We start from the raw sequence: 21,590 nt of genomic DNA on the forward strand, positions 1-21,590 counted from the left end.
TTGCCGCGGCCTCAACTTTTAGTTTAAAGCACTTCAGATAATTTACTTCTGCTGTCAGGAAGTACCACTCTTAACCCTGAGGTAATGATCTTGCTTCAACGTAGGTGCCTGATATCATGTGCTAGCTTTTTGTCTTCAAATATCAAGTGTATTTTCGTTGCATCTCTTGCACAGGCTACGTAGGTATGATGCTATGCAGTAAGGAGAAAGAAAATGTGTGATTTTTTAATTATTCTTCTGCTCTTCTATTTTTTAATCTCCAGATGGTCCCTGGAACTGGTGATGTTTTCTTTAGTCTATATATTTCCTGCTTTAATTAGCTTACTTAACCAGTAAGCTTTAATCAGCTTACTTAACCAGCACACATTTAGGAGACACACACGTGATCAGATAATACCAGGTGCTAATGTTTAATTGCTTTCACAAAATTAGAAGCGGATAAATGGTTGAACCGTAATTGAACGATCTTATTAGAAGAGAAGCTGATCAGTGTTGTGACATAACTTGAGAGATTCCCAGGCTTGCATTAATTTCACATCGGCTGGGGCTGCTGTAACGCCGGCAAGCACAGTGCAATTGCTCTGTTAGCGAGATCAGAGCTGCGTGACTGAGATCTGCCATACATATTTATCAGCTGAGGGGCTGGCACAATTCGTATCACTATCTACGATCAGTGAAGCAAGCTATTGCTTTGATTTACCACCTCCCAAGCTAAAAAATGCAGCAAGCAGATATTTTGGGGGGATTTTGAAATAAGCCGTATCCCTCCCCATCCCTGTCCCTCCCCAGAGTGTGTGTCTGTGAGAAAGGACAGGCGGCCATCAAGAGCGCCTGTTCCTTCGGGAGCTTTAAATGTCAGGTAGTTAGTGCTGAGAGCGGTGGGGACCTGACACACGTTTATACAGATGGGCTGGCTCAAGCAAGACTGAGGCTCCTCCCTCTTGTACCAAATTCAAAGATTTTTATTGCTCGGTGAAAGGTCTGAGCAAGGTTGAGTGAAATTCTCAGAACATGCACCCTCCGTGTGTGTTTTACCAGACAGCTGTCATTAACTGGTGAGTGGGAATGTCTGGTTTCGGCGTGGCCGTAGTAATTTTACTTGGATGTTAAGACGGAGAGGAGTCATGCAGTACTTACGGGATCTCTTTTTACAAGGCCCGGGTTAGGCACAACAGCAATGAGGTGGGCAATTGTAAACACAGAGTTCAGCACGTAAGAAAAAAACAAATTCTTATGCAGTGTTATCCTTTGACAGCTGAGGCTCCTGAAAAATATGTATCACATGTCGTAAATTAGTATTTTTCTTCTGATATCACTTTAACAAGCTCTTTCTGGCAACAGTCTCTCAAGAATGCTTTTTGGCAAGGCACAATCAGAAAATACATGCCTTGCATTGCAGCCATAACCTCTGACAAATTTTTGGTTTTGTTTTTACACCTGTTTAGTACCACATGCTTTTTAGACCATGTTGTAAAGAGCTATCCGGCTACATTCTCAGCCCTCGATGCCTTTCTTTGTTTCACAGTAATCGAGATATTAAGTGGTGAAGCAGAACCCTGAGAATTTAGATGTGCATGATACTAGTAACGAACATCAGGAATAGTGCTTTATAAGTAACTGTTCCCTGGAGACTCAATTTCTCAAATATTCAGGTGAAAGACGTTTGCTACTTTAGGAATTATTGGTGAGACAGGATGGGAACTTTGGGCAGGAATCCCCTTAAATTACAGGGGGATTTGGGTTCGTATCCTGCATGTTTCTAACTCCAGCTGAGATCCCAAACCAGAAGAGGTTGTTCTCCTGCTCAGAAACAGCAACAATCTTTTCTGAATGGCTGATTTTGGGGACGGTAGGGTTTCTGCTATTGTGGGTAGCAGAATTTCACAAGAGAAGTTCACAGGCTTCTTGTGCAACCAAATCATGACTGCGGTTTCAGACCTGAACTGTCTCCCCTTTCTAATTCATGCCCAAATCCTCATGGCACCTCCTCGGCTACCCTGACGAAGAGAACCATGCCCCCGCGGCGCTCCGTGCCCCCGAGCACAGCCCGGAGCTGGCAGGAGGTGATTGCAGAAAGGCAATCACGGATTGTTAGATAATGCTGTGATGTCTGTATTCAGTGATCACCGAGAGCAAGCAGGCAAAACCGGTAGGTAAAAACCAGCTAAGAGCAAGTACCTGTGTCTCACTGAGGCAAGCCTCCCCCTCGGCACTAGGAGTCTTTTGCAGCCTGGAACGGAGCACAGGCTGTGAATTTCTGATGCTCTGCGTGTGGAGGCTAACACAGAATGCCCTTCCTTTAAAAACAGAGAGCTAATCTAACCAACTGAACTCTTTTCTGCTTATTTTGCTTGTTTGTTTATTTATTTATTTTCCTTTTTTAGCTCCTTGGTCACCGGCCACTTATTCTTAGTTCTCCTTACACCTATTTTCTGAGTCATTGGATGGAATTCTTCCTTCAGCTTGAGGTCATCTTTATAGTTATGGTCACCGTCATCCTGCAACACTCATCACTTTTGTTGACCTCCTTATTCACCAAGACACCTTCTTTGGTTCAGGATGTCCATGAAATGCAGGTCCCGGGGGCTAGGAATGAGAGTATCTCTTTACACTTGCCCTGATTTGGTATTCTTCCTTTAGCATCAGCTGTTGGCAACTGTTGAGCACCAGATATGGGGCTAGGTGCACTTTCAGTTTGATCCACTGTAGGACAGGATATTGGGCAAAACAACCCATTCTTTGGAGCTATTTTTCCTACAGTGTGTTCTTGTGCTTACTCTATCTGTATTTGCCCCCAACACAAATCCAGTCTAATGTTCCTTTTCTGCTCCTAAGCTCTGGTGGTATTTATCCAGTCCTGATTCTTCCTTTCTCCCCATTCTCCATCACTATACTTTGCCTATGCTACTGACCCCACTTTTCCTGGGACACTATCATGTGCCCATCTCCCTCTGTCTCTCTCTTCCAGTCCTGGGAACAGGATTGCTGTGATGCCAATCCTGTTCCCAAGAAATAAAAATTTCCCTGTTAGTTAGAGCAGTCTCTTCAGCTCCTGGCCACAGAGACGCAGACCCTTGTCTCTCCACCTGCCTCTCCACATGACTACTGGTACAGAGAGACAGTCTTTTGTGATAATCTCTGCCAGGTACACGTGCCTCCACTCCCATTCCTGTCTTTCCTCACTGCTCTGCTTGACTTTTGCCAGTCTTACTCCTCTATTAAATGGGACTGTCCTTCACTGCATGTTGCCTTCATCTGTTGGCCAAGCTCCTTTCCCTGCCTGCCTTCCTCTCTTAGTTTTACTCCTGCATTGCTCTCCTACTTTCCTCTCAGTATTCCCCACCTTTTTTCCTTGACTCCAGCTTTCTTGTTAAAGACCCATCTGGATCATTAAGCGTATATTTCCATACTCTCGCTTTTTAATTTGACTTTCAGTGTTTGCGATCAAAATGGCATCAGCAGCTGCCTGACTCGGTCCACACCGAGAGGAGAACATTCCAGCAAAACCAAAACTCTTACTTCATTCATCCTCTCTGCTGGTTTTGACAATCATATGTAACCTTCTCCTTCTCTGACCTCTCTTAGCTCTCTTCCTGGCCCTCTTCCTGATTTCTTAATCATTCCTTCGTGGTGTTTTTGAAGGCTCTTTGACACCCCCCCACCCATCTTTCTGTATGCTCCCTATGCTTCATTAATCAGTACAGAAGAAGGCATCACTAAGCCAGTCATCAGGGTCTAAAACTTGTGAGTTTTTTGTGTCACTATGCCTCTATCAACTGTGTCTCAGAGTTTCAGTCTGCTGTGTTTCTTGGGGTTCCCCTGTGTTTCACATCTATCCTATGTCTCCTACATTTCCTTTGACAGAGATAGGTCCTCCTATCTACTCACAGAGTCACCCTTATTTTTGAGTTCCAGCCTCCACTTCTCTATTGCACCTAGGATATTTTGACTTCCAAGGAGCTTTTAGCATTCTTTTCTTCATAGATCTGAGCTGTGAATCTGTCATTTCTTCTCATTCATGAATATCAAGAATACCGATTTTCACCCCCAGACAGTTATTTTCCATCTCCTACCCACTGGTTTAGTTTTCAAATTATTTTCATGCTTTCTACCATGCTCTCCCTTACTCCTGGGGAAAACTCCCAACAAGCTTCCACAAATTATCCTTCCACCCATTATCCTTCTTCAACTTCCTTTAAAAGTCCTGGCAACAATTAGACTGTAGGTGCATTCACAACACACCATCTATTATTCTGGCAAATCTAGACTTATTGTACTCCCCATCTGTCTTTATACAAATGTCTTTGTTTTAATAATTCAACTGGAAGTGATTTGGAGCTAGGACTCCTTTTTTTCTTTTTTGTTTTATCATGTAAGATAATGGGGTCTCCGTTTGCAATTATAAAAATATTGCAGTAACATGATGATGCATGTAACTGTTAGACACTCTACTTCATGAATACTCTGTCTCCTGTTATGAGTTAGTACTGCTTAGTGATGCTCGTCACTACTGATTCAGTATTCCCTTCCGAAAATACTGCAACATCTGTGATGCCAGATCATTATGAATCTTCATACCCAAAACTGAAAGGAAAGGAAATCTCTGCCAGGAAAGACTTATATGTGGGAAATGGCAACCTCTGCAAACTGTTCATTGCCGCCTCTACAGTCAAAGGCTATTATATGACCCCAAAACCATCTCTTGCTATCTGACTGACTGTCTGATTGACAGCTTGCCTTCTATTGAAGGTCAAATAATCTATCACTGTCATAGCCAGATGATAGAAAACAACTGAAGGTAACATGAACTGTGCTCCCATACAGCTTTATTCTCACTTTCTTATGATCGTGGTTTGGTTTCCTCTTTGTCCTCCCATTTTGCAGTACTTTATTTTAATTCCTTTCTCTGCTTCTTCCTGTAACCTTTGTGTCATGTATTAGTCATGGAAGGGGAAGGAGAATTGGAGAAGGAAAGAGAGGAGGAGGTGTGTTACTGTCTGGAAGACTGCTGCAAAGATGAGTCTTTCAGCACGGCCTGGGACCGGTCAGGATCGTGCGTTGTCCATGACTCAGAGCTAGGAGTGAGTCAGACAGCCTGATCCTGCCGCAAGAAATCACCTTCTTGGTCCATTTTGGGCAGCCAATTTAACCAGATCCTGTCTTTACTGTCCCAAAGAACTCTGAAGCCTGGGTATAGGATTCTAAATCAGATTAAATTGTGCTCTTCCCAGTTTTCTCAAAGCTGTGGCTGTGGTTTTGTGCTCTTTATCCTTACACAGATGGGAAGGGAATTCAAGAGTTTATTGGGCAGAGTTTCTAGCTATGTCTGTATACGATTACTGCATGTTATCACAGTCACTCATCAAACTCTGGAAATCAGCAGAATTCACAACCTGTATTTTGGGTCCACCTATTTTGAGGTTGTAATCTTACAGAATCTTACAGCCTATGCAAAGTCCAAGCATTTCATGTTCCTATGTTTCCTAGACTCACTCTTGGTGGTAGTGATGTTGGGGGCTTGTTCTTTTACTACCCTTCCTGCCTGACAGTTGAGGCACAGACATCTAACTGTATAGCCCTAAGATTTATGCCACCTTCTGGCCTCTCAATTTACTAAGCATACCCTCTTCCAGCCTATATGGACACCCTCATCCATGGTGTACCTTTCCAGGGACCAGCAGCGGATGAAGTAAGCAGGGAGAAGCTTTGCATAATGTTACTGAGAAAATTACTATTAAAAGGCACGCAACCTGAACATATCCATAGATATGTAGCACATATAGATCAAAATTGGGAGCAGAAATAGGCTAAGGTGCCTCATGTAAGATTTAGATTAAATAATAGAGGGACTCTGAGGCTAGAACTGATTTAAGCGCTGGCACAAGGTATCTGGGGTTTTGTGGAGCACCTTTCACTGCAGATTTTTAGAGCAAGGCAACCATCCCTTGTGCACTAGAGGTGGGGGTTCAGCAAGGGGTTCTTTTTATTCCCAAATTTATGCAATTACTATGCACACGTAAGCTGGAATCTTGTGTTTGCTATGCGCTGATGAATTCTACAAATCTTCACATGTGTATTTGTGGCCAAAAAAACACATCTCAGAAATTCAGATAATGAAGTTGATATCTCACAATCCAGCATGTAAAGTTTGTCACATTGCATTGAAGTTTTTCACTTACGATGCAGAACATTAAATCTACCAATTCCAAGACATTTAACAAATGCCAGTTAGTTTAGACACATAAAAACTCTGTACTAAAAGAGTCATAGTAAATGTTTAAAACTAAATGGTCATGATAGAAAATGCACTGGGTGTACTTCATTATGATCCCTTGACCTTACAGATGACAAAATAGAATAGCTGAATGTTTACAGAAATACCCTTTGTTTTAAGTTAAGGCTGCAAGATAAAGGAATAGAAAAAATGAGCAATTTTTCCCTTTTCAGACTTGGAAATCTCAGTGTGAAAAACTGCTTTGGAAAATGAAGGTTATACAGAGAATGAATCCTGGTCTTTTTTGAAAATAAGGCATATATACATTCATGATTTGGCATGAGTGGGAAGGTATTAATTTAGAACCTGCTCATAATTCACAGTTACTATTTTGGTCACTAAGATCTGAAAAAAAATGCATTTGATATATTTGTTAAATTTGAGTCGGGAGATTTGAGGGCTTATTTTTTGCTTTCATTTTTCTAGAAACATCAACCAAATAAAAACAGATGATAAATTCTGACCTGTATACAAAAGTTATGCTCTTTATCTGTCTGCTGGAAAGATAATTAATCCCTAGAAGTATTCTACACTTCTGGATTGCAAATATGTCTTTGAGCTGCTGAAATAGATTGATGAATACACAAAATAATATAATTTATCTTTCTGAGAGGATGATGATAAAGAAACAACAAATTGTATTTTGGATGCTCATCAAGGGCTCAAATCTGTTGACATTCATGTAGAAAGAAGTTTTCTCAGACAGGCCCATTTGTGTTCTGGCATAATTTTAGCTTGAAATAATTTCTTGCAGGCTAAATTACAATCTTGAAACAGTATACTCGTACAACAACAACAGTGATGGACTTTTAATTACTACAGGTCGCTGTTACTGTGCAACTATTCTTTCTTAAACTCTGTAAAGAAGCTTGTGGAGAAAAAAAGATTTGTTTTGTGTTCCCTTTTCCTTGTATCCTTGACTGCTCAAAGAATACTGCATTCTTCGAAGAGTTTGGGGTTTTTCTGTATTCTTGAATGAGGTAAGTTTTTTGGCAATAAAAGTCCATCAGGTTATAACTGTGTGTGTTATTTATTCAGAAGCATTTGTAATTGTTTCTTATATTACTTTTACTTGGTTTACCAGTGTGCAGCATGGGGAATACTCTTTCCCATCCTTGCAAACCTTTACCCAAGTAAAGTTGGAAAACTTTAGCTGGCCTTTTAGATTACCTTGCAGTTATCTCCAGATACACCCTACTGATGGTGAGCATTTCCCTATCTCTGGTCATGAACTGATGGTCTGGCTGTCTGATTACAAGTAACTGATGCACCTTTGCTGAAATCAGTATGATACCATCCCATTTGGGTCATTATACTGGATGTATCATTCTGTTTCATCAAAGTATCTGTGAATGGACATTACAACCCTGATTTCTGAGTGTGCTATCTGTCTGGGAAGTTTGCAGTTTATAGTAATGTTATGACAGTGAAATACCTTAAAAAGATTGCTTAAGAGCTAGAAGAATATAGCTTATGCAAGTCGTCATAGCTCTGGATGTACAATAGCTCAGGATCTTGTCCAGTGTTTATTCTTGAATATTTTCCCCAGTGCCTTTGATGTCTTCTACTGCTTACCATTTCCCTGAGCTGAAAACCAAAGGCTGCTCCCAGACAGCCCTTCATTACTGATTGCAACTGAAGCTGTGACTACGTCTGATGGCAAATCTGAGCTCCCTCTGCTCCTTCGCTGCAGACACATTTAATACGTAGTGTGCAGACAGGTTCACTAAAGGACAAGATTTAAATGCTCTAGTTAATTTGCCATACAGTAGCTGCAATGCTTTCAGTGAATATCAATTTAGTCTCCTCTAAAGTTCTGATACAGCACATCGCTATTTTTCCTTTTAATGGTGATGACAGGCTACACACTAGTGTCAGATTCACGCTTAGTGCTGAGTCCTGTGAGCACTTCCTCAAGTCAATAGCTCAGTCCTTCAGCATGGGATGAAGGTATTCCTGTTCTTCAGGAGCTGGGGGCTCCAAGCCACTGCCCTGTGCAGTCACTGCACCTGCCAGGGCCGGACGTGCCCTTCAAGGAACAATAGGCAACTAGCAAATGAAGGGCCTTACCACATCCCCAGTTACATCATTTCCCTATAGGCTGCACTTTTACACCAGTCTTGACAAATATGACAGCATGATCTCGGCTACACACCACTGGGAGATGTCCCAGTGGCAAGATGACCCTGTGCTGAAACTTTTTTACCAGGATTATATAAAAAGGCACTCAGAAGAGCTGTTTCTCACTGCCATGTCCCCTCCCAAACTTTTCTTTGGTTACCACTTGAGATCCCTCAGGGAAAGAAGAGAGAGTGTCTGTAAGAAACACTTACTTGAAATAGAAGAAAATTGCCAAGGAAATCAACAGGGATGTTATAGACAAAGCATGGCCAACGATCGCCATATAATAAAGTATGAACGCCATCTGCAATTAACAAAAAGAAAAGGCAAACATGAACACTTTGTAGGCACTCAGGTTTTTTTCTCATTGAGGAAGAATCTACAAAATCAACCTCCCATTTTGTATTTCTTTTCTTTCAAAGGTTCTTTTTCAATATACTTTTAATATCAGCAATCTATTAAATAGCATGACTCATGGTCTAAAGATGAGATAAGTGTTTCTTACATGAGTTGATCTGTTTCTGCTGCACTGAAGTAACTGGCGAGATCCCTGCTCACACTATGCGTCACTAACTTCCCCGAGCTCTAGGAGAGCACAGCAGACATAACACATTCAGATTTTCAAGAAGTCCATGACAAGTCTCCACAAAAAAAAAAAAATTATTAAAGAAAATAGGTTGCCGCAGGATTGGTAGAAAGCTTTTATGGTTTGAAAGCAGCTTAAACAACAGGGAGCAAAAGCTTAATGGTCACTTTTGGAGATGAGTCAGTGGTAAGGTGCCCTCGGGACTGGTATCAGGGCTGGCTTTTTGTTCAACATATTCATCAGTGACCTGATGCAGAGAAATCTCTAAGTTTCCAGGTGATACTTAGGTCTTCCAGATAATAGTGAGGGACTCCAGAAGGGCCTCACATAACCGAGGGGACAAGAACATGCTATGTGAGCTTTAATACAGAAAAAAATGGGGTGACATACCTAGGGATAAACGATCTAAACCCTGCCTACACAATGCTGAACTCAGAACTGGAAACCAAACTCAGGAAGGAGGTCTTGGAGTCATCCTGGCCAGTTCTCTGAATCATTGGCTTACTGTGTAATGACAGCCAACAAGTCAACAAAATGTTGGATATCATCAGGAAAGGTACTGAGGGTAGAACATCATGCCTCTGTTTGTTTAAAATGTACATCACACATTTTAAATGCATGTGTGTTTCTAATCTCCACACCTTATAGACATGGAAGAGCTAACAAAGGTACAAAGAAGGCAACTAAAATAACTGAGAGAATAACTGTGTTATGACAAGTGGGTATAAATGCTGGGATTCTCACCTTGGAGAGAAGTCAGATGGGGCTCATGGCTAAGGCCTACAGAGTCATGAAAGCAACAGACGAGATGAAAATTATCCTCGACTCCTACCACACTAGAACAGCACACCCTGAGACAAATTCTGGTTCACATTGGTGTGAACCTTGCTATCGGGCAACTAAATGGTCTTACAGTGCTGTGAAGCCTGTATGCGCAAACAGATAATTGGGCTTTTGCTTTGACTAGTATCAGTGAAATCTAAGGTAGGCCTATCCATATTTTGTATGCCAACAGTGAAACAAAATCGCAGGACGGCACCTGGGCTGCAGAATGCTGCGATATTTAAATGTCATTCTTTGGTCTCAGCCAAGCTCTTAAGCATCACCCAGCTGTCAGAAGACTGCAGGAGGCTAAGTGGTATGCCAGGCTTCACCATTGCCTTCTTTTCTGAAAGCACTAATAAGTATCAGCCTGTCCTGAAAAAAAGACTAGATAGCAGGCCTTAGTTCCTCTGCTGGGTTTATTTTCCTTTCAGCTCCACTTAATTCATTTGTCTTTTGTTATGCAAGAGCAATTTTCCTTTTTTCATCAATTAGATGAATTGCTTTCTGTAGCCCTAAGTTTTGCCACTCACATCTTTTTGGTGCTTCCAAGTAATTTTAAACTTTCATTTGAAAACAAATATGAATAAAATTCAGAAAACAAATCCATTCCTCTTAGCAAAGGTGCACATCTTCTTATCTAGTTTGTTCTTCAGTCATTTTACAACTTTGGAATCAGCTCCTGCTTTCATTAACCTAAGTGGTGGTGGCCTGATTCAGATTTAAACCAAAGTCACATTTATAACAGCCTGACCGTGTACAACAGACGTGATCTGAGTATAAATATCATTCACCAGGTTATGGAAATCTATGCATATTTACTGCAAATACCCTAGGTCTCCTAGTTTTCCTTCACAAAGACTAACCACAACGTTGCTAGTGAGTGCAAATGCTTGACAACTTGCTCTGAGAGCACCAGCAACCCCAGAGAGGGAAGACCAGAGTGCAGAGAAGATGAGACAGCTTTCTGAATACAGAGTAGTGGGAGAGGTTTTTACCTGCGTGCATGTGACATTTCTCCCACTCCATACTAAGCGGTTGCTGTGGTTTTTCATTATATTAGATTGATATAATTTTTAAGCCTGAATTTAATTTACCGATGAACTGTTCAAAAATATGTTGGTTTGCTGCCTATCCTGTGTACAACCCTTAGCTTGAAACAGCTAGAAGTAGGAAGGGCTTCCAGACAGCTACATGCAAGGCTATGCACATCCCGGAGGACTCTTGTTTATTCGAACTACTTTTCAGTGTACAACTGCTAAATCAGTTTAACTGTTTATCTGGGACTCAGCAATAGCATTCTTGATTACTCCATGTAAACGTACAGCGGTAACTGCTCAAAAAAAGCTTTCCAAGAATAACAACGAAGAGAGATCAGAATGGACTGAACTGTCAGCTAACAAAGCGTATGGTCTATCACTGCATTTTTAAGAACTAGCTGCAATATTTTTTTTTAAGTGATCTGTCTCAGGATTATAGCATACTGGAATTTCCAGTTAACTTCAAACAAATAACGAACTATTTTATTAATTTCTGCACTCTTTGAAATGGCAATCTGTCATGACCCTTCTGACATATAGGACTTGTAACATGCTGACTCACCAAATTTTTAGCTTATGCAGATCTTTTTCACCCTGGGCTTAGAAAACTTCTAAAAGAAACACCTGAATGTTCTTTTTTGTCCCCCTAGAATTATTCACTTGAGGAAAGAGAATTCTCTAATAGGAATACCTCCTACTCAGTTAATTATATTATCCATAGGTACATGGAAATAGTCTACAAATGAAGCATAGTCCTGTTTTTGAGGACTTGGATTAAAGGTCATAGTCTAAGTTGGCATTCTGTAAAGACAGATTCATTCTGCATTTTCCACTATTTTTTGTTTCAGAAGAATCTTGATGTACGTATAATTTTCCTTTGTGTTCTATCTGCGCTTTGCTTGAATGATGTTCAAAACTTCTGGAAGGCATGGATAATAGGTAACAGAACTACATTTTTTGCCTCCCTACATGGGCCAACATCTGGAAAAATTATATTTTTATGGTGCTTCCATTTAATGCCTTTGTGAGCTCAGATTGTTACTATTATTCTCTCCTTGTCACATAGGTGAGCCCTATTTTACCATGATGGTTCCTCATGCTGCAAAAACTTTTAGAATTTACCTCCTGCCTAGTCCAGTAGACTTTTCCAAGGCCCTTTCAGCTGGATCATTACTAAATATAACCACATACTGCTTTTTGGCTGCATAAAAAAAGATCCTCCAACACAAACCCCAAATCAAATCACTTTTTGACTCTTTTCCTTCCACAATTCCAAATAGTCACAAATTATCCTGTCACAAATCTGTAATCAGATTTTCCTGGAGCTCCACTCACATTTGAGAAATATGTTTATTTTCATGAGCTTCCCTAACTTAATTTTTTTTAAGCTTTTCTCAGATTTCTCTCTCCTTGTTTCTTTTGGTGCTCTTATATTTAGTTCTCCTTTTTCAGCTTAGCGACTTCATTTTGGAAATATTGATGCAAATGCTTAATTCATTATTGTAAATAGTCTCAATGACTTCAGTCAAACTGTTAAAGTTAAATGTGTTCAGGCTTGCAGGATTTTCTGGATTAATGGTACCTTCATAAATATTTCTTTTCAAAGGGAGTGAGTACAGCGTGATATTCTTTGCTTAAGAAAAATAATTTTAACTTATGTTAATATTTCTAGCCCTGCAGAGGAGACATGAGCAGCTTGGAAGCTCCTTGTTACAGAAAGCAAAATCGAAATTCGAAAGGATCATTTTGTTGGACAATCAGGGAAAATCATAGAAATTAAAAAATGCATTTGAAAAATAGTGCAAAACTTGTTGCATGAATTGCTACTAAATTATCCACCCCGTAGCAAACCTATATTTAGGTTTGAGCACTCCACAAATAATTTTAATAAGCTAAAATCACGAGGACGATGCTCTTAAATTCTTGTGCAACAAATAAAGCTAAAAGATGAGGACTATTCTGACCTCTCTCATATGTGTCTTACTGCTAGCCCAGCCCAAAACCATTCCCAAACAATCACTGCCTTTTTAACTGTAGCATACCTTCAGTTTTTCAGAGGTGAAAGAGTTGCACAGGGTATAGTTGGACCAAGTTCGGTTGCTCTCAGGATGGCGGAACCAGTTTCCAGTTTCATCACAGTATTTTGAAGCCCTCTCTGATGATAAATTGCAAAAATAGTTACTTTAGCATATGCATATTACACATTTAAAAATCCATAAAAAAGAATTTCTGTGTTTGGAAATAAAAAGCCCGTGTAACAAAATCCAAAGGATTTTCACCTTGTGCAATTAATATACGTTTGTCTGTTTTGTTGGGTTTTTATTTCTCAGAGATTTATCTGATGGTATACTTGTAATTTATCTGCCTCCTCTTGTCTTGAGTGAATGCAGTGAAGCATATATGCCCAGCCTTCATTCAGATGCAACTATTTATGTCATAATAATTAATTTAAGAGGCTGTTGAAAGCTGTTTATGGAAAAGAAAGTAACACCAGGCCCTGACACCGAACCTGAAGAAAGTGTGCAGGGTTTCAGGTATGAAGGGAAATAATTAGTTAAAAACCCTGGGTAGAGGAAGGGCAGCAAGCAGTGCAAAGCAGAGCCTGGGTGCCGGAGAGGGCGGCAGCCCCAGCGCCAGCAGCCCCAGCGCCAGCAGCCCCAGCGCCAGCAGCCCCAGCGCCAGCAGCCCCAGCGCCAGCAGCCCCAGCGCCAGCCCCGGCTTTGTGCAGCGGGGTGGGAGAGTCCTGCCCAGCCTCCCTGCCAGCTCCATGCTGCCGGGGTGAGCAGCAGCACTGCTTGTGGTCCTCTGAGGCTGCAGAGCATGCAGGCACCGGGAGAAGCGGCCTCACAAACATTTTGGCGCAGGTCCCGCCTGTCCAGTTTAATTTAAAATGGCTGCAGAGTTCTCTGTTTAAATAATCTGATGCGTGTTTGGCCTCTCCACGTGTGTCTCTGGTGATGATTCCTGCGCCGCAGGTGGCTCTGGCATCCTTCCCAAAAGCCCTGCCTTACGGATCGCTCTCCAGGCTCGTGCTCCTTCGCACGCACCCTTTTACCGTGGCAGGGGGACGGTCGGGGCTTCAGCACCGTACAGCTCGGAGGGATGCCTGGAGCCGCAGACGTGTGCTGTGCCTGCGTCCTCCCGGCCACGCTCACATCTCTGCCTGGGAAACCCGGGACACGAGGCGCAGAGCGTCACTCCTAATCACCTGCCAAGTTTTGGACTAGTTCCTTTGGCCTTCCCTCAAGCATTAGCCACATGGGAGTCGCTGGAAAGTTTGCCCGAGTAACAAAGGCAGGATAAGATCAGAAACTTAAATTATTTCATGTTTTCTTAGGTAGTGACACAGCCGTTTATTTATGAAAAACACAGTATTCCAAGTCTGACTTTTTAGATAGTCTAAAAAGTCTATCTCGACTTCCCTTTGCCTATTCTAGCTTTACAATTTTATGGGCTTTATACATAGATCACCAGCATTTCCAGTCAATACACTTTTACAGAGCCAACTACCATTTGAACATACCCATTTTCATTTTTTGTTTCCAACATTTGCATTTATTTTTCTTAATCAGCTCTGATGATTAATCAGTCTATTAATTTGGAAGATTCATATTCTCTCCATACACCCTAAGAAAAACAATCGCTCATACTGGCAAAATAAGGATTGTATAGACTAAGCTATCTTCCTCTGACTAGAAATACACTTTATATAGTGCCATTGCAAAAAAAAAAAAAAAAAAAAAAAAAAGACAATCCTCCAGAACACAGCATACTTTTGAAATTACTGTGAGTTTCAAATCATTGTTTTGGGGGACTTGTTGAAAATCAATACGTGCATCAACAACACCAAGAGGAACAGTACATGTTATCTCAGCCTTCCATCGCTGCAGCTTGGAGATAATCTCAGGCTGCCTGTGTAGCAATGTTCCCGTTGTACTCGTTGCCAGATATTATCTAAAGCTGGAAAAAGTTTTCAGTCAGAGATAAAAGATTAATGGTTATGCTACCACGGAACACAGCGTACAAACATCTTACCTACTATCCCATGCACTCTGCAAAGTGCACGGCTTTTGTTAATATGCTATAGAGTATAATGGTAATATCATCTATCATCTCTGTACTTTAGTGCCTAGGTCGGCACTCTGCCGAAGTTTCATGTGGCCTCTGTAAGTCAGAGACAAACCTGTTGCCTCATACCTTTCCTTCAAGCCAGACAAACACAACTGATCCTAGTCTGGAAGCGGCCATGGCCCACAGATTTCTTGCTGTGATGTTGTCAGAATATGGGGCTGGGGGATAAGCCTCCCTACTGTCCATCCCAGTGACTCAAACAGGTCAAACACCTCTTCTAAATCTATGATTTTATACAGAAATAAAGCTGTGAGTCTGTAACCCAACCACTGTTCTACTGCAAGTTATTCTACAGTGGCCCAGGAGCAGGGGTGGGATTATGAACCCGGGCACGTGTTGGTTTTTATGCTAACCAGAAGAATCTAGGAAGCTCTGAAGAAATACACAAATGTCTAAGGATGGGTAAGGCGATACTAGCAAGGCAAAATGGAAGTGTGTGCCTTAAGATTATTCAAATACTATGTAAAAAGTAATTTTTTAGGCTCTGTCTGTACCCTATGAGCTTGGATAGGGCACCACTTGGGCATCACATTATTCCTCAAGTGGAGGAACAGTAACATTGTGTGGGATTTGTCTCACCTGACTTGAGCAACCTCAAAGTTATGCAATTCATAGGCAGTTGTGCAGGTTCTCTGTAGTTAGCTTAGAAAGACAGATACTTCAAGAGCTGTCTGGGAAAATTGGGTAAGAGAAATCTTGTCCACGTGGGCAGGTTCATGAGAGTAGTGAAGTGTCTAAAAAGATTAACCAGTAGTAATATTTTTGCATGTGGTATTGCTTGTGCTACCAACAGTGCTTTTATGTATCATATTTTTATAAAAACAACTCGGTCATTTATATGTAACAAATATCTTAACCCGATAATTCTGGAACAAACGTGATAGCTCTATCAATCAGGTTTTTTACAATTAGACCAACTCTATAGCTAGCAGGTGTTAAAAGAGTCCACACCATTTTTTTTATTTATTGTTGAGTTATAAGCTGGAAGTAGAAAGAAGTTTTCCTCTGTTGCAGTGCATGCTCAGCACATACCAGACATTGGATTCTTTGCCATTGTTTGGATAGACCTGTGTAGTACTTAGTTTTGCAGATGAGGGAATAGCTGATGTAGCACATCTGATTTACTTGCATCCTCAGTAAAATATTCTAGAAGAAAATTTTTCAAACCTGAAACAATCATCTGATATAATACAATGGAGACCCCAGAAAACTTCAGTTCCAGTGTCCTAATAAGTGAAGAGTTACCACTATCATTAGAATGCCTCAGTCAGCAGAACTGGAATCTGTATAATAAAGTCATATTGTGCACCATGGGGATAAGAACTGATTTTTAAAATACAGCTGTCAAGCTTGCTAGGAAGCAGGACAGAAACATACAGAAGGGTAGGAGGAAAAGAAGCAGCTGGACAAAGAGTTCGGGTTTGTTTTATTTATCACTGTCTAAATGATATCCCTTCAAGACAGGAAAACAGGACCAGCAGAAATAGAGAGCTGGCTTTTTTAGACAGAGTCAGGAAATTTGCATTTGTGGCAGCAAGAGAAGGGCTCTCCCAGACCCAGCCCTCCCTACGCCGCTCCCTGGGGCTCCTGCCTGCCGAGGATGCTGCTCCTTGCCCGCCGCGAGCGCGGGCACGTCGTCCTGCCGAGGCACAGCGCCGGGTGGGAAGGAGCACACGATGGACTGGGTATGCGGGAAGGGAGACCGCGGTCGGGAAGGTGCTTGAATTAGGGGACGCCTGGGGCAGCGGTCTCCCCGCCTGCCGGGAGCCCGGGGGTGGAAGGAGCCGCAGGTGCTGCTGCGACCCAGAAGGTCCCTCGCCCTCCCTGGGTTGTGGAAGGCCACGATTGCTCATCTGCAATGACTGCTCTTGTCAGCTGGCAACCTGCTCAGCTGAATGCGTCCTGCATTTCGCCAGCTGTCAGAAGGGTGCGCCTGCGTCCCTCAAATCCAGTCCCTTGTGGTCATAGGCATCACAGCCGGTAAATCCAAAAGGGTCTGCAAGCTATTCAGTCTGCTCCCCCTTCTCCTGCACGGAGCATTTACCCTTATTTCTCTAAAGACATTTTGTAAGAAAGACAAAGCAATTCAGAGACCGCAGTATGGCACAAGAAGAGAGCTGCAGAGAATACAAATACTGCAGTGCCTCTGCCTCCTCTGCCGCCACGATCCACGCTCCAGAGCAAGGGGACCTCACATACTACATTCCTATCAAACTCAATTCCTAGCAATTTCAGCATGACCTGGAACCATTTCAAAGGGATTACACCAAAGATTAACCTGGATAAAGTATGAACATAAAATACAATTCACGAGAAACTGTGCAAGTTGCCTGAATAGGGGAGTATAAAACAGCCCTGCTCAGAGCTTCACAGTCAGGAGCAGATGAGACAATGAATTTCCTGCTGTCACTGCAGTTAAAGCAGTAGGTCTCAGTATGTTTTCCAGACAAATTGATTTGGTTTTATGCATTATCACATTGCATGTGACGGTCACTGTGAGAAAGAGATTGCTACAAGAGGCAACAGTTGTTTATTGAAAAGGACAAAGTTGTCACAGCTTGTAGAGACGGGTTTCTGTTTGTCTGTTAGCTTTAAGATACTAATTTCCTTTCACAGAATAGAGCTTCCTCAGGTGGGGAAAGAAGTGTGGGAAGCCCTAGCTAACTGAACAGACTAGACTATTGCAGTGGTCCTTCCTTCTTTCAGAACACAGATTCCTATCTAGTAAGAACTGATGTAAGTTCACTGAAATAATTGTGAAGTTGTCAGACATAAAACGAAAGGGGCACTGAGCATCTTCTCCATCAGTTTGCTTCTGGGTCCTTTTCTCCAGAATATGATTTCACCTTATTTACACTCTAACATACTCCAGCAATTTCTTCTTGGCATCGATGCTGAATGTTGTTGGGGGTTCAGATATAGAGAGCTGGTATACAGCACCCACAGGTGCAGATGGAAGGAGGATCTGATCCTATGCTGTCAGATAATGTTTCACTTTTCCAGTTACAAATGACGTACCTATCAAAGCATAAAAAGAAAGCCGAATGACATCATTTTATTCCAGACTCAAAGCTATACACGGCCTCAAATGAAAGTAACTAAGCCACCAGTGAGCTGATACACAGTGGTTCTGCAGACCTCAGTGCAGCCCAAAGCAGCACGGCGTGAAATCCTTGTTTCAGAAGTCCATGGAGTTATTTGCATGCCTAAAATATATGCTGAGGTGGTTTGATATCACGGAGACTTAATGGGAAGGAAATCTGATAGGCACTGCAGTTTTCATCTTGTAAAATCATTGTTCTTTAGGATGAATTTTCTGTTTCTCAGCAGAAAATCTAGCTGTATTTTTTTTAACAGGCATACGTTACCAAAGGAAATAATGACTTGTGACACAAAATCTGACAGACTTCTCAGGGCAGCTGAACCTGTGCTTTTGGCCACCTGTAAGTGTCAGCCACTTCCATTAGCAGTTCAAAGACTTCTAGTCATCCCCACGACTTCTTGTCTCCTTCCTACTTTATTAAGTCCCAGTGTGACAATCAGCCACTTTGTAAAGCAAAGGCTGGCTACCTGCTGGTGTGATGCTGCAGCTGTAATACGTGCTGGGGAACTCAACAGCTGCTCTGGGAAAGCGGCTCTGGCTCAACCAGGAGATGTTGAGCTGCTACCAAGCCAGGGAAACAGTGTTGACTGACCAGGATGCAGGCAAAGAGGCTGACAGAGGTGCTGAAAAGGAGAAGACAGATGTGCCAGGGGAAAATACTGAGTCCAGAAGACCACGGGTATTGTTCCTAGACAGGACAGCAGAGAGAACAGCAGGAAATTAATTACCGGAGGAGGCTTTTCCCCCTACGGCTGTGTACAGAGAACAGGAATACTAAAAAATTCCCAAATCTGCAAGTTTTAAAGCATGGCAGAAAGAGTAACCACAGTATGCACACACTGTGGGCCAGGCTCTGCAGCATGCATCTGTACATTAAGGAGTGATTTGCAATCAGCCGTATGAGCCACAGACCTTGGCATTAATGAGCATTAATAAGTGGAGTGAGGTGCTTCTCCATGGATGGCTTCAAGTGTTACTTTGAAGAGTGCTTTTGTAGTGGAGCAATTAGTTCAGAAGAAGTCACTGGAGGCAAGCGGGCAAGTGGAAAAGCTGGGAATAGGTGGCTTGGGAGGGAGCAGGAGAGTGGCTCTGTAATCACTCCCATGCACTGAGGGATGAGGCCCTCGAGTCGTGGGGAGACTTTTGTGGTCACAGGGCTGCCCAACACCACCTTTCACAGGTATTAGCTCAATAGTGCATGGAGTATACATAAACTAGGACTGTTAGTGCCACAATTTTTTTCCTACGAAAACCATGGAAGCAGGGAAAGTAGAAGCCTTGTTGTAAATTTTTCTATTCATCAAAGGGGCTGTTGCCACATGGGGAGGATATCATGAACAAAATGGGGGCTGAAGCAGAAGGTACAGACCCCATCCAAGAGGCATCTCTAACATGCATGTAGGAAAAGGCTTGTGCAACCTCAGGATCCAGAGCCTCAAGCTCTCTCCTGAACGTGGGCACTTCTGTCTGGGAACTGAATCAATTTTGGCCAATTCTTTTAAAATGCTCTTCTGGCATCTTTTGTGCAAATAGCCTACTGGCTAAAGCAGTTGTCCACAGAGAGGAGACCGAGGTCAAAGGCACCCCTCCAGTTGAGGGTCTCAGCTCCTCAGCCTGTTTCCCCCCAGGTGCTCCAATGATTAGCCACGAGCATGGCCCTGCTGCAAGACTCATCCTTGAAAACTATGACACTGTACGGAAAAGAGATCAAGACTAGTGTGTCAGAAAGCAAAAAAAGGTCACAGAAGACAAGATGTTTTGATTCGGTGCCTGTTGTGTGTCTCAGGGATGTAAACTTCTGTAAAGACTTGTGGGGTAGGTCTCAGGGTATTCCCACAGGAGGTGGACAATCACACTGCCACACGAGCTCACTTTCCAGGCACACAAATCCTTCAATCCGTCCTGTCCAACGCCTACTTCCCCTGGAAAGGGGGAGGTTCCTCCATCAAAGTTGGGATGCAGGTTTGAGTCCTCTCAGACTGGGACTGACACTGGAAGTTTCCCACTTGCTGAGTGAATTCTCTATAATCGTGGATAGCTTGATTTATAGAGAACAGAAATATTGAACAATCTGGCTGCTACTGCAAACGGGATTCAGCAAAATGCACACTGGGTCTGATCCAACTGGGAAACTCCTCTGTTTCTAAACAGGCAACAAGCTCAACAAAATCAACAGTTTTAGCTAAAGGTACTGGGTAATTAATTCGCAGCTATGCAATAGTCTGTTTCCTTACTTTCCAGTTGGGCACATACACTTCGGTTTAACCTTGTTGAAAATTTTTAGATTTAGATACCTCCCCCCCTCCGAAATGTTTAGTTTCATAGTTTTTAACTGCAATTGGTACACTGTGACTATGCTGGATTTAGCACACTGTGGCATCAAGCACCGCCTATAAGCAACATGTCCTGAGCGTGGAACACACAACTGTCTCTTTCTTCAAACAATACTCTTTGTGGAGTTATACTTGTGTCCAATATTTCCGCATATCTATTTAGCAATATTTCTGTCCTTGATTTTTCCTTTCATTTGTCCTTTTAAACATTCTTGAATGACAGTCTGCATGGCTGCTAGTATTTGTATGAAGAATTCCATGAACAACTGAAACTTGGAGACTTAAAGAACATTATTTCTGCTCATCTTCTTCATAAAATGGTATTTTCCAATAAAAACTGAACAAAGAACATGATGATACATATTTCATGCACATTAGCATTTTCTCTTCCTTATAAAAACTTAGAATGAGGCGCTAAAAATGTTTTGATATTATAACTAAGTAGTTAATATTTTCGTAAACTAAGTTCCATAAAACCATGGGTTATATTTACAAAAATATAAATACATATAAAATATTTTAAAAATGAAAATATATAAATTAGGCAACCCAAAAGCTTCATATATTTTAATTTCAGCCAAACTCTCTGAGATTTCACAATGCTGCAAAAATGCCACTGGAAACGTGCTTCCACTCAATGGCACAAATGTTTCAAAGACTTCCTTGAAAGATAAGATGATAAAAAGAAATACTGTACCAGTGGGATCAAAGTCTGGAAAATAATCCGGACAATTCTGAGCAGTGATTCTTCCAGCAGGCGTGTCATCCCAGCACAACCAGCCATCCCAGGTTCGGTTGCAGAACAGACCTGGACATTTAAGAGGAATGCAGTAGTTAATTCAACACACAGTCACTCCTGAACCTGCTCTGTTCTAGCCTCTCAAGAAATATTGCCGTCTGTTTTCTGAAAACAGTCATGTTTTCTTTTTGCAATAAAAGCCCTCGTTATTGCTACACTTTGAGTGGCATTCAGGTGCTACAAGGTACTTGGTTTTGCTGACCTGATGTTAGTGGTGTTCATTTAACTGGAAAGTAATGTTTTAAAGCCTGTTGAACTGAACGCTGAGTGTAGGGTCTGATCCTACAAATTCCTCTGTTTGATCCTCCTTCCGTCCTTGGCTGTAAGCGTGTACACTAGTGGTACCCAAAGACCGCATAGACACCCACTTTTCATTTCACC

The 21,590-nt window shown here is 42.0% G+C and overlaps 1 protein-coding gene across 1 annotated transcript in view; it reads right to left on the reverse strand.

Moving 5' to 3' along the window:
- Positions 1–21,590, reverse strand: part of CALCR (calcitonin receptor) — a 177,812-nt gene that overhangs the window by 40,657 nt on the left and 115,565 nt on the right. Inside the window, exons 4-7 of the mRNA XM_075495530.1 lie at positions 21,108–21,218; positions 12,886–12,998; positions 8,608–8,699; positions 1,138–1,264 (exon numbers count right to left, since the gene is read on the reverse strand). Coding sequence (XP_075351645.1) covers positions 1,138–1,264; positions 8,608–8,699; positions 12,886–12,998; positions 21,108–21,218 — 443 coding nt within the window. The remainder of the gene's footprint in view (positions 1–1,137; positions 1,265–8,607; positions 8,700–12,885; positions 12,999–21,107; positions 21,219–21,590) is intronic.

Source organism: Mycteria americana, chromosome 2 (genome assembly GCF_035582795.1).
Source record: "Mycteria americana isolate JAX WOST 10 ecotype Jacksonville Zoo and Gardens chromosome 2, USCA_MyAme_1.0, whole genome shotgun sequence".
NCBI classification, from domain to species: Eukaryota; Metazoa; Chordata; class Aves; order Ciconiiformes; family Ciconiidae; genus Mycteria; species Mycteria americana.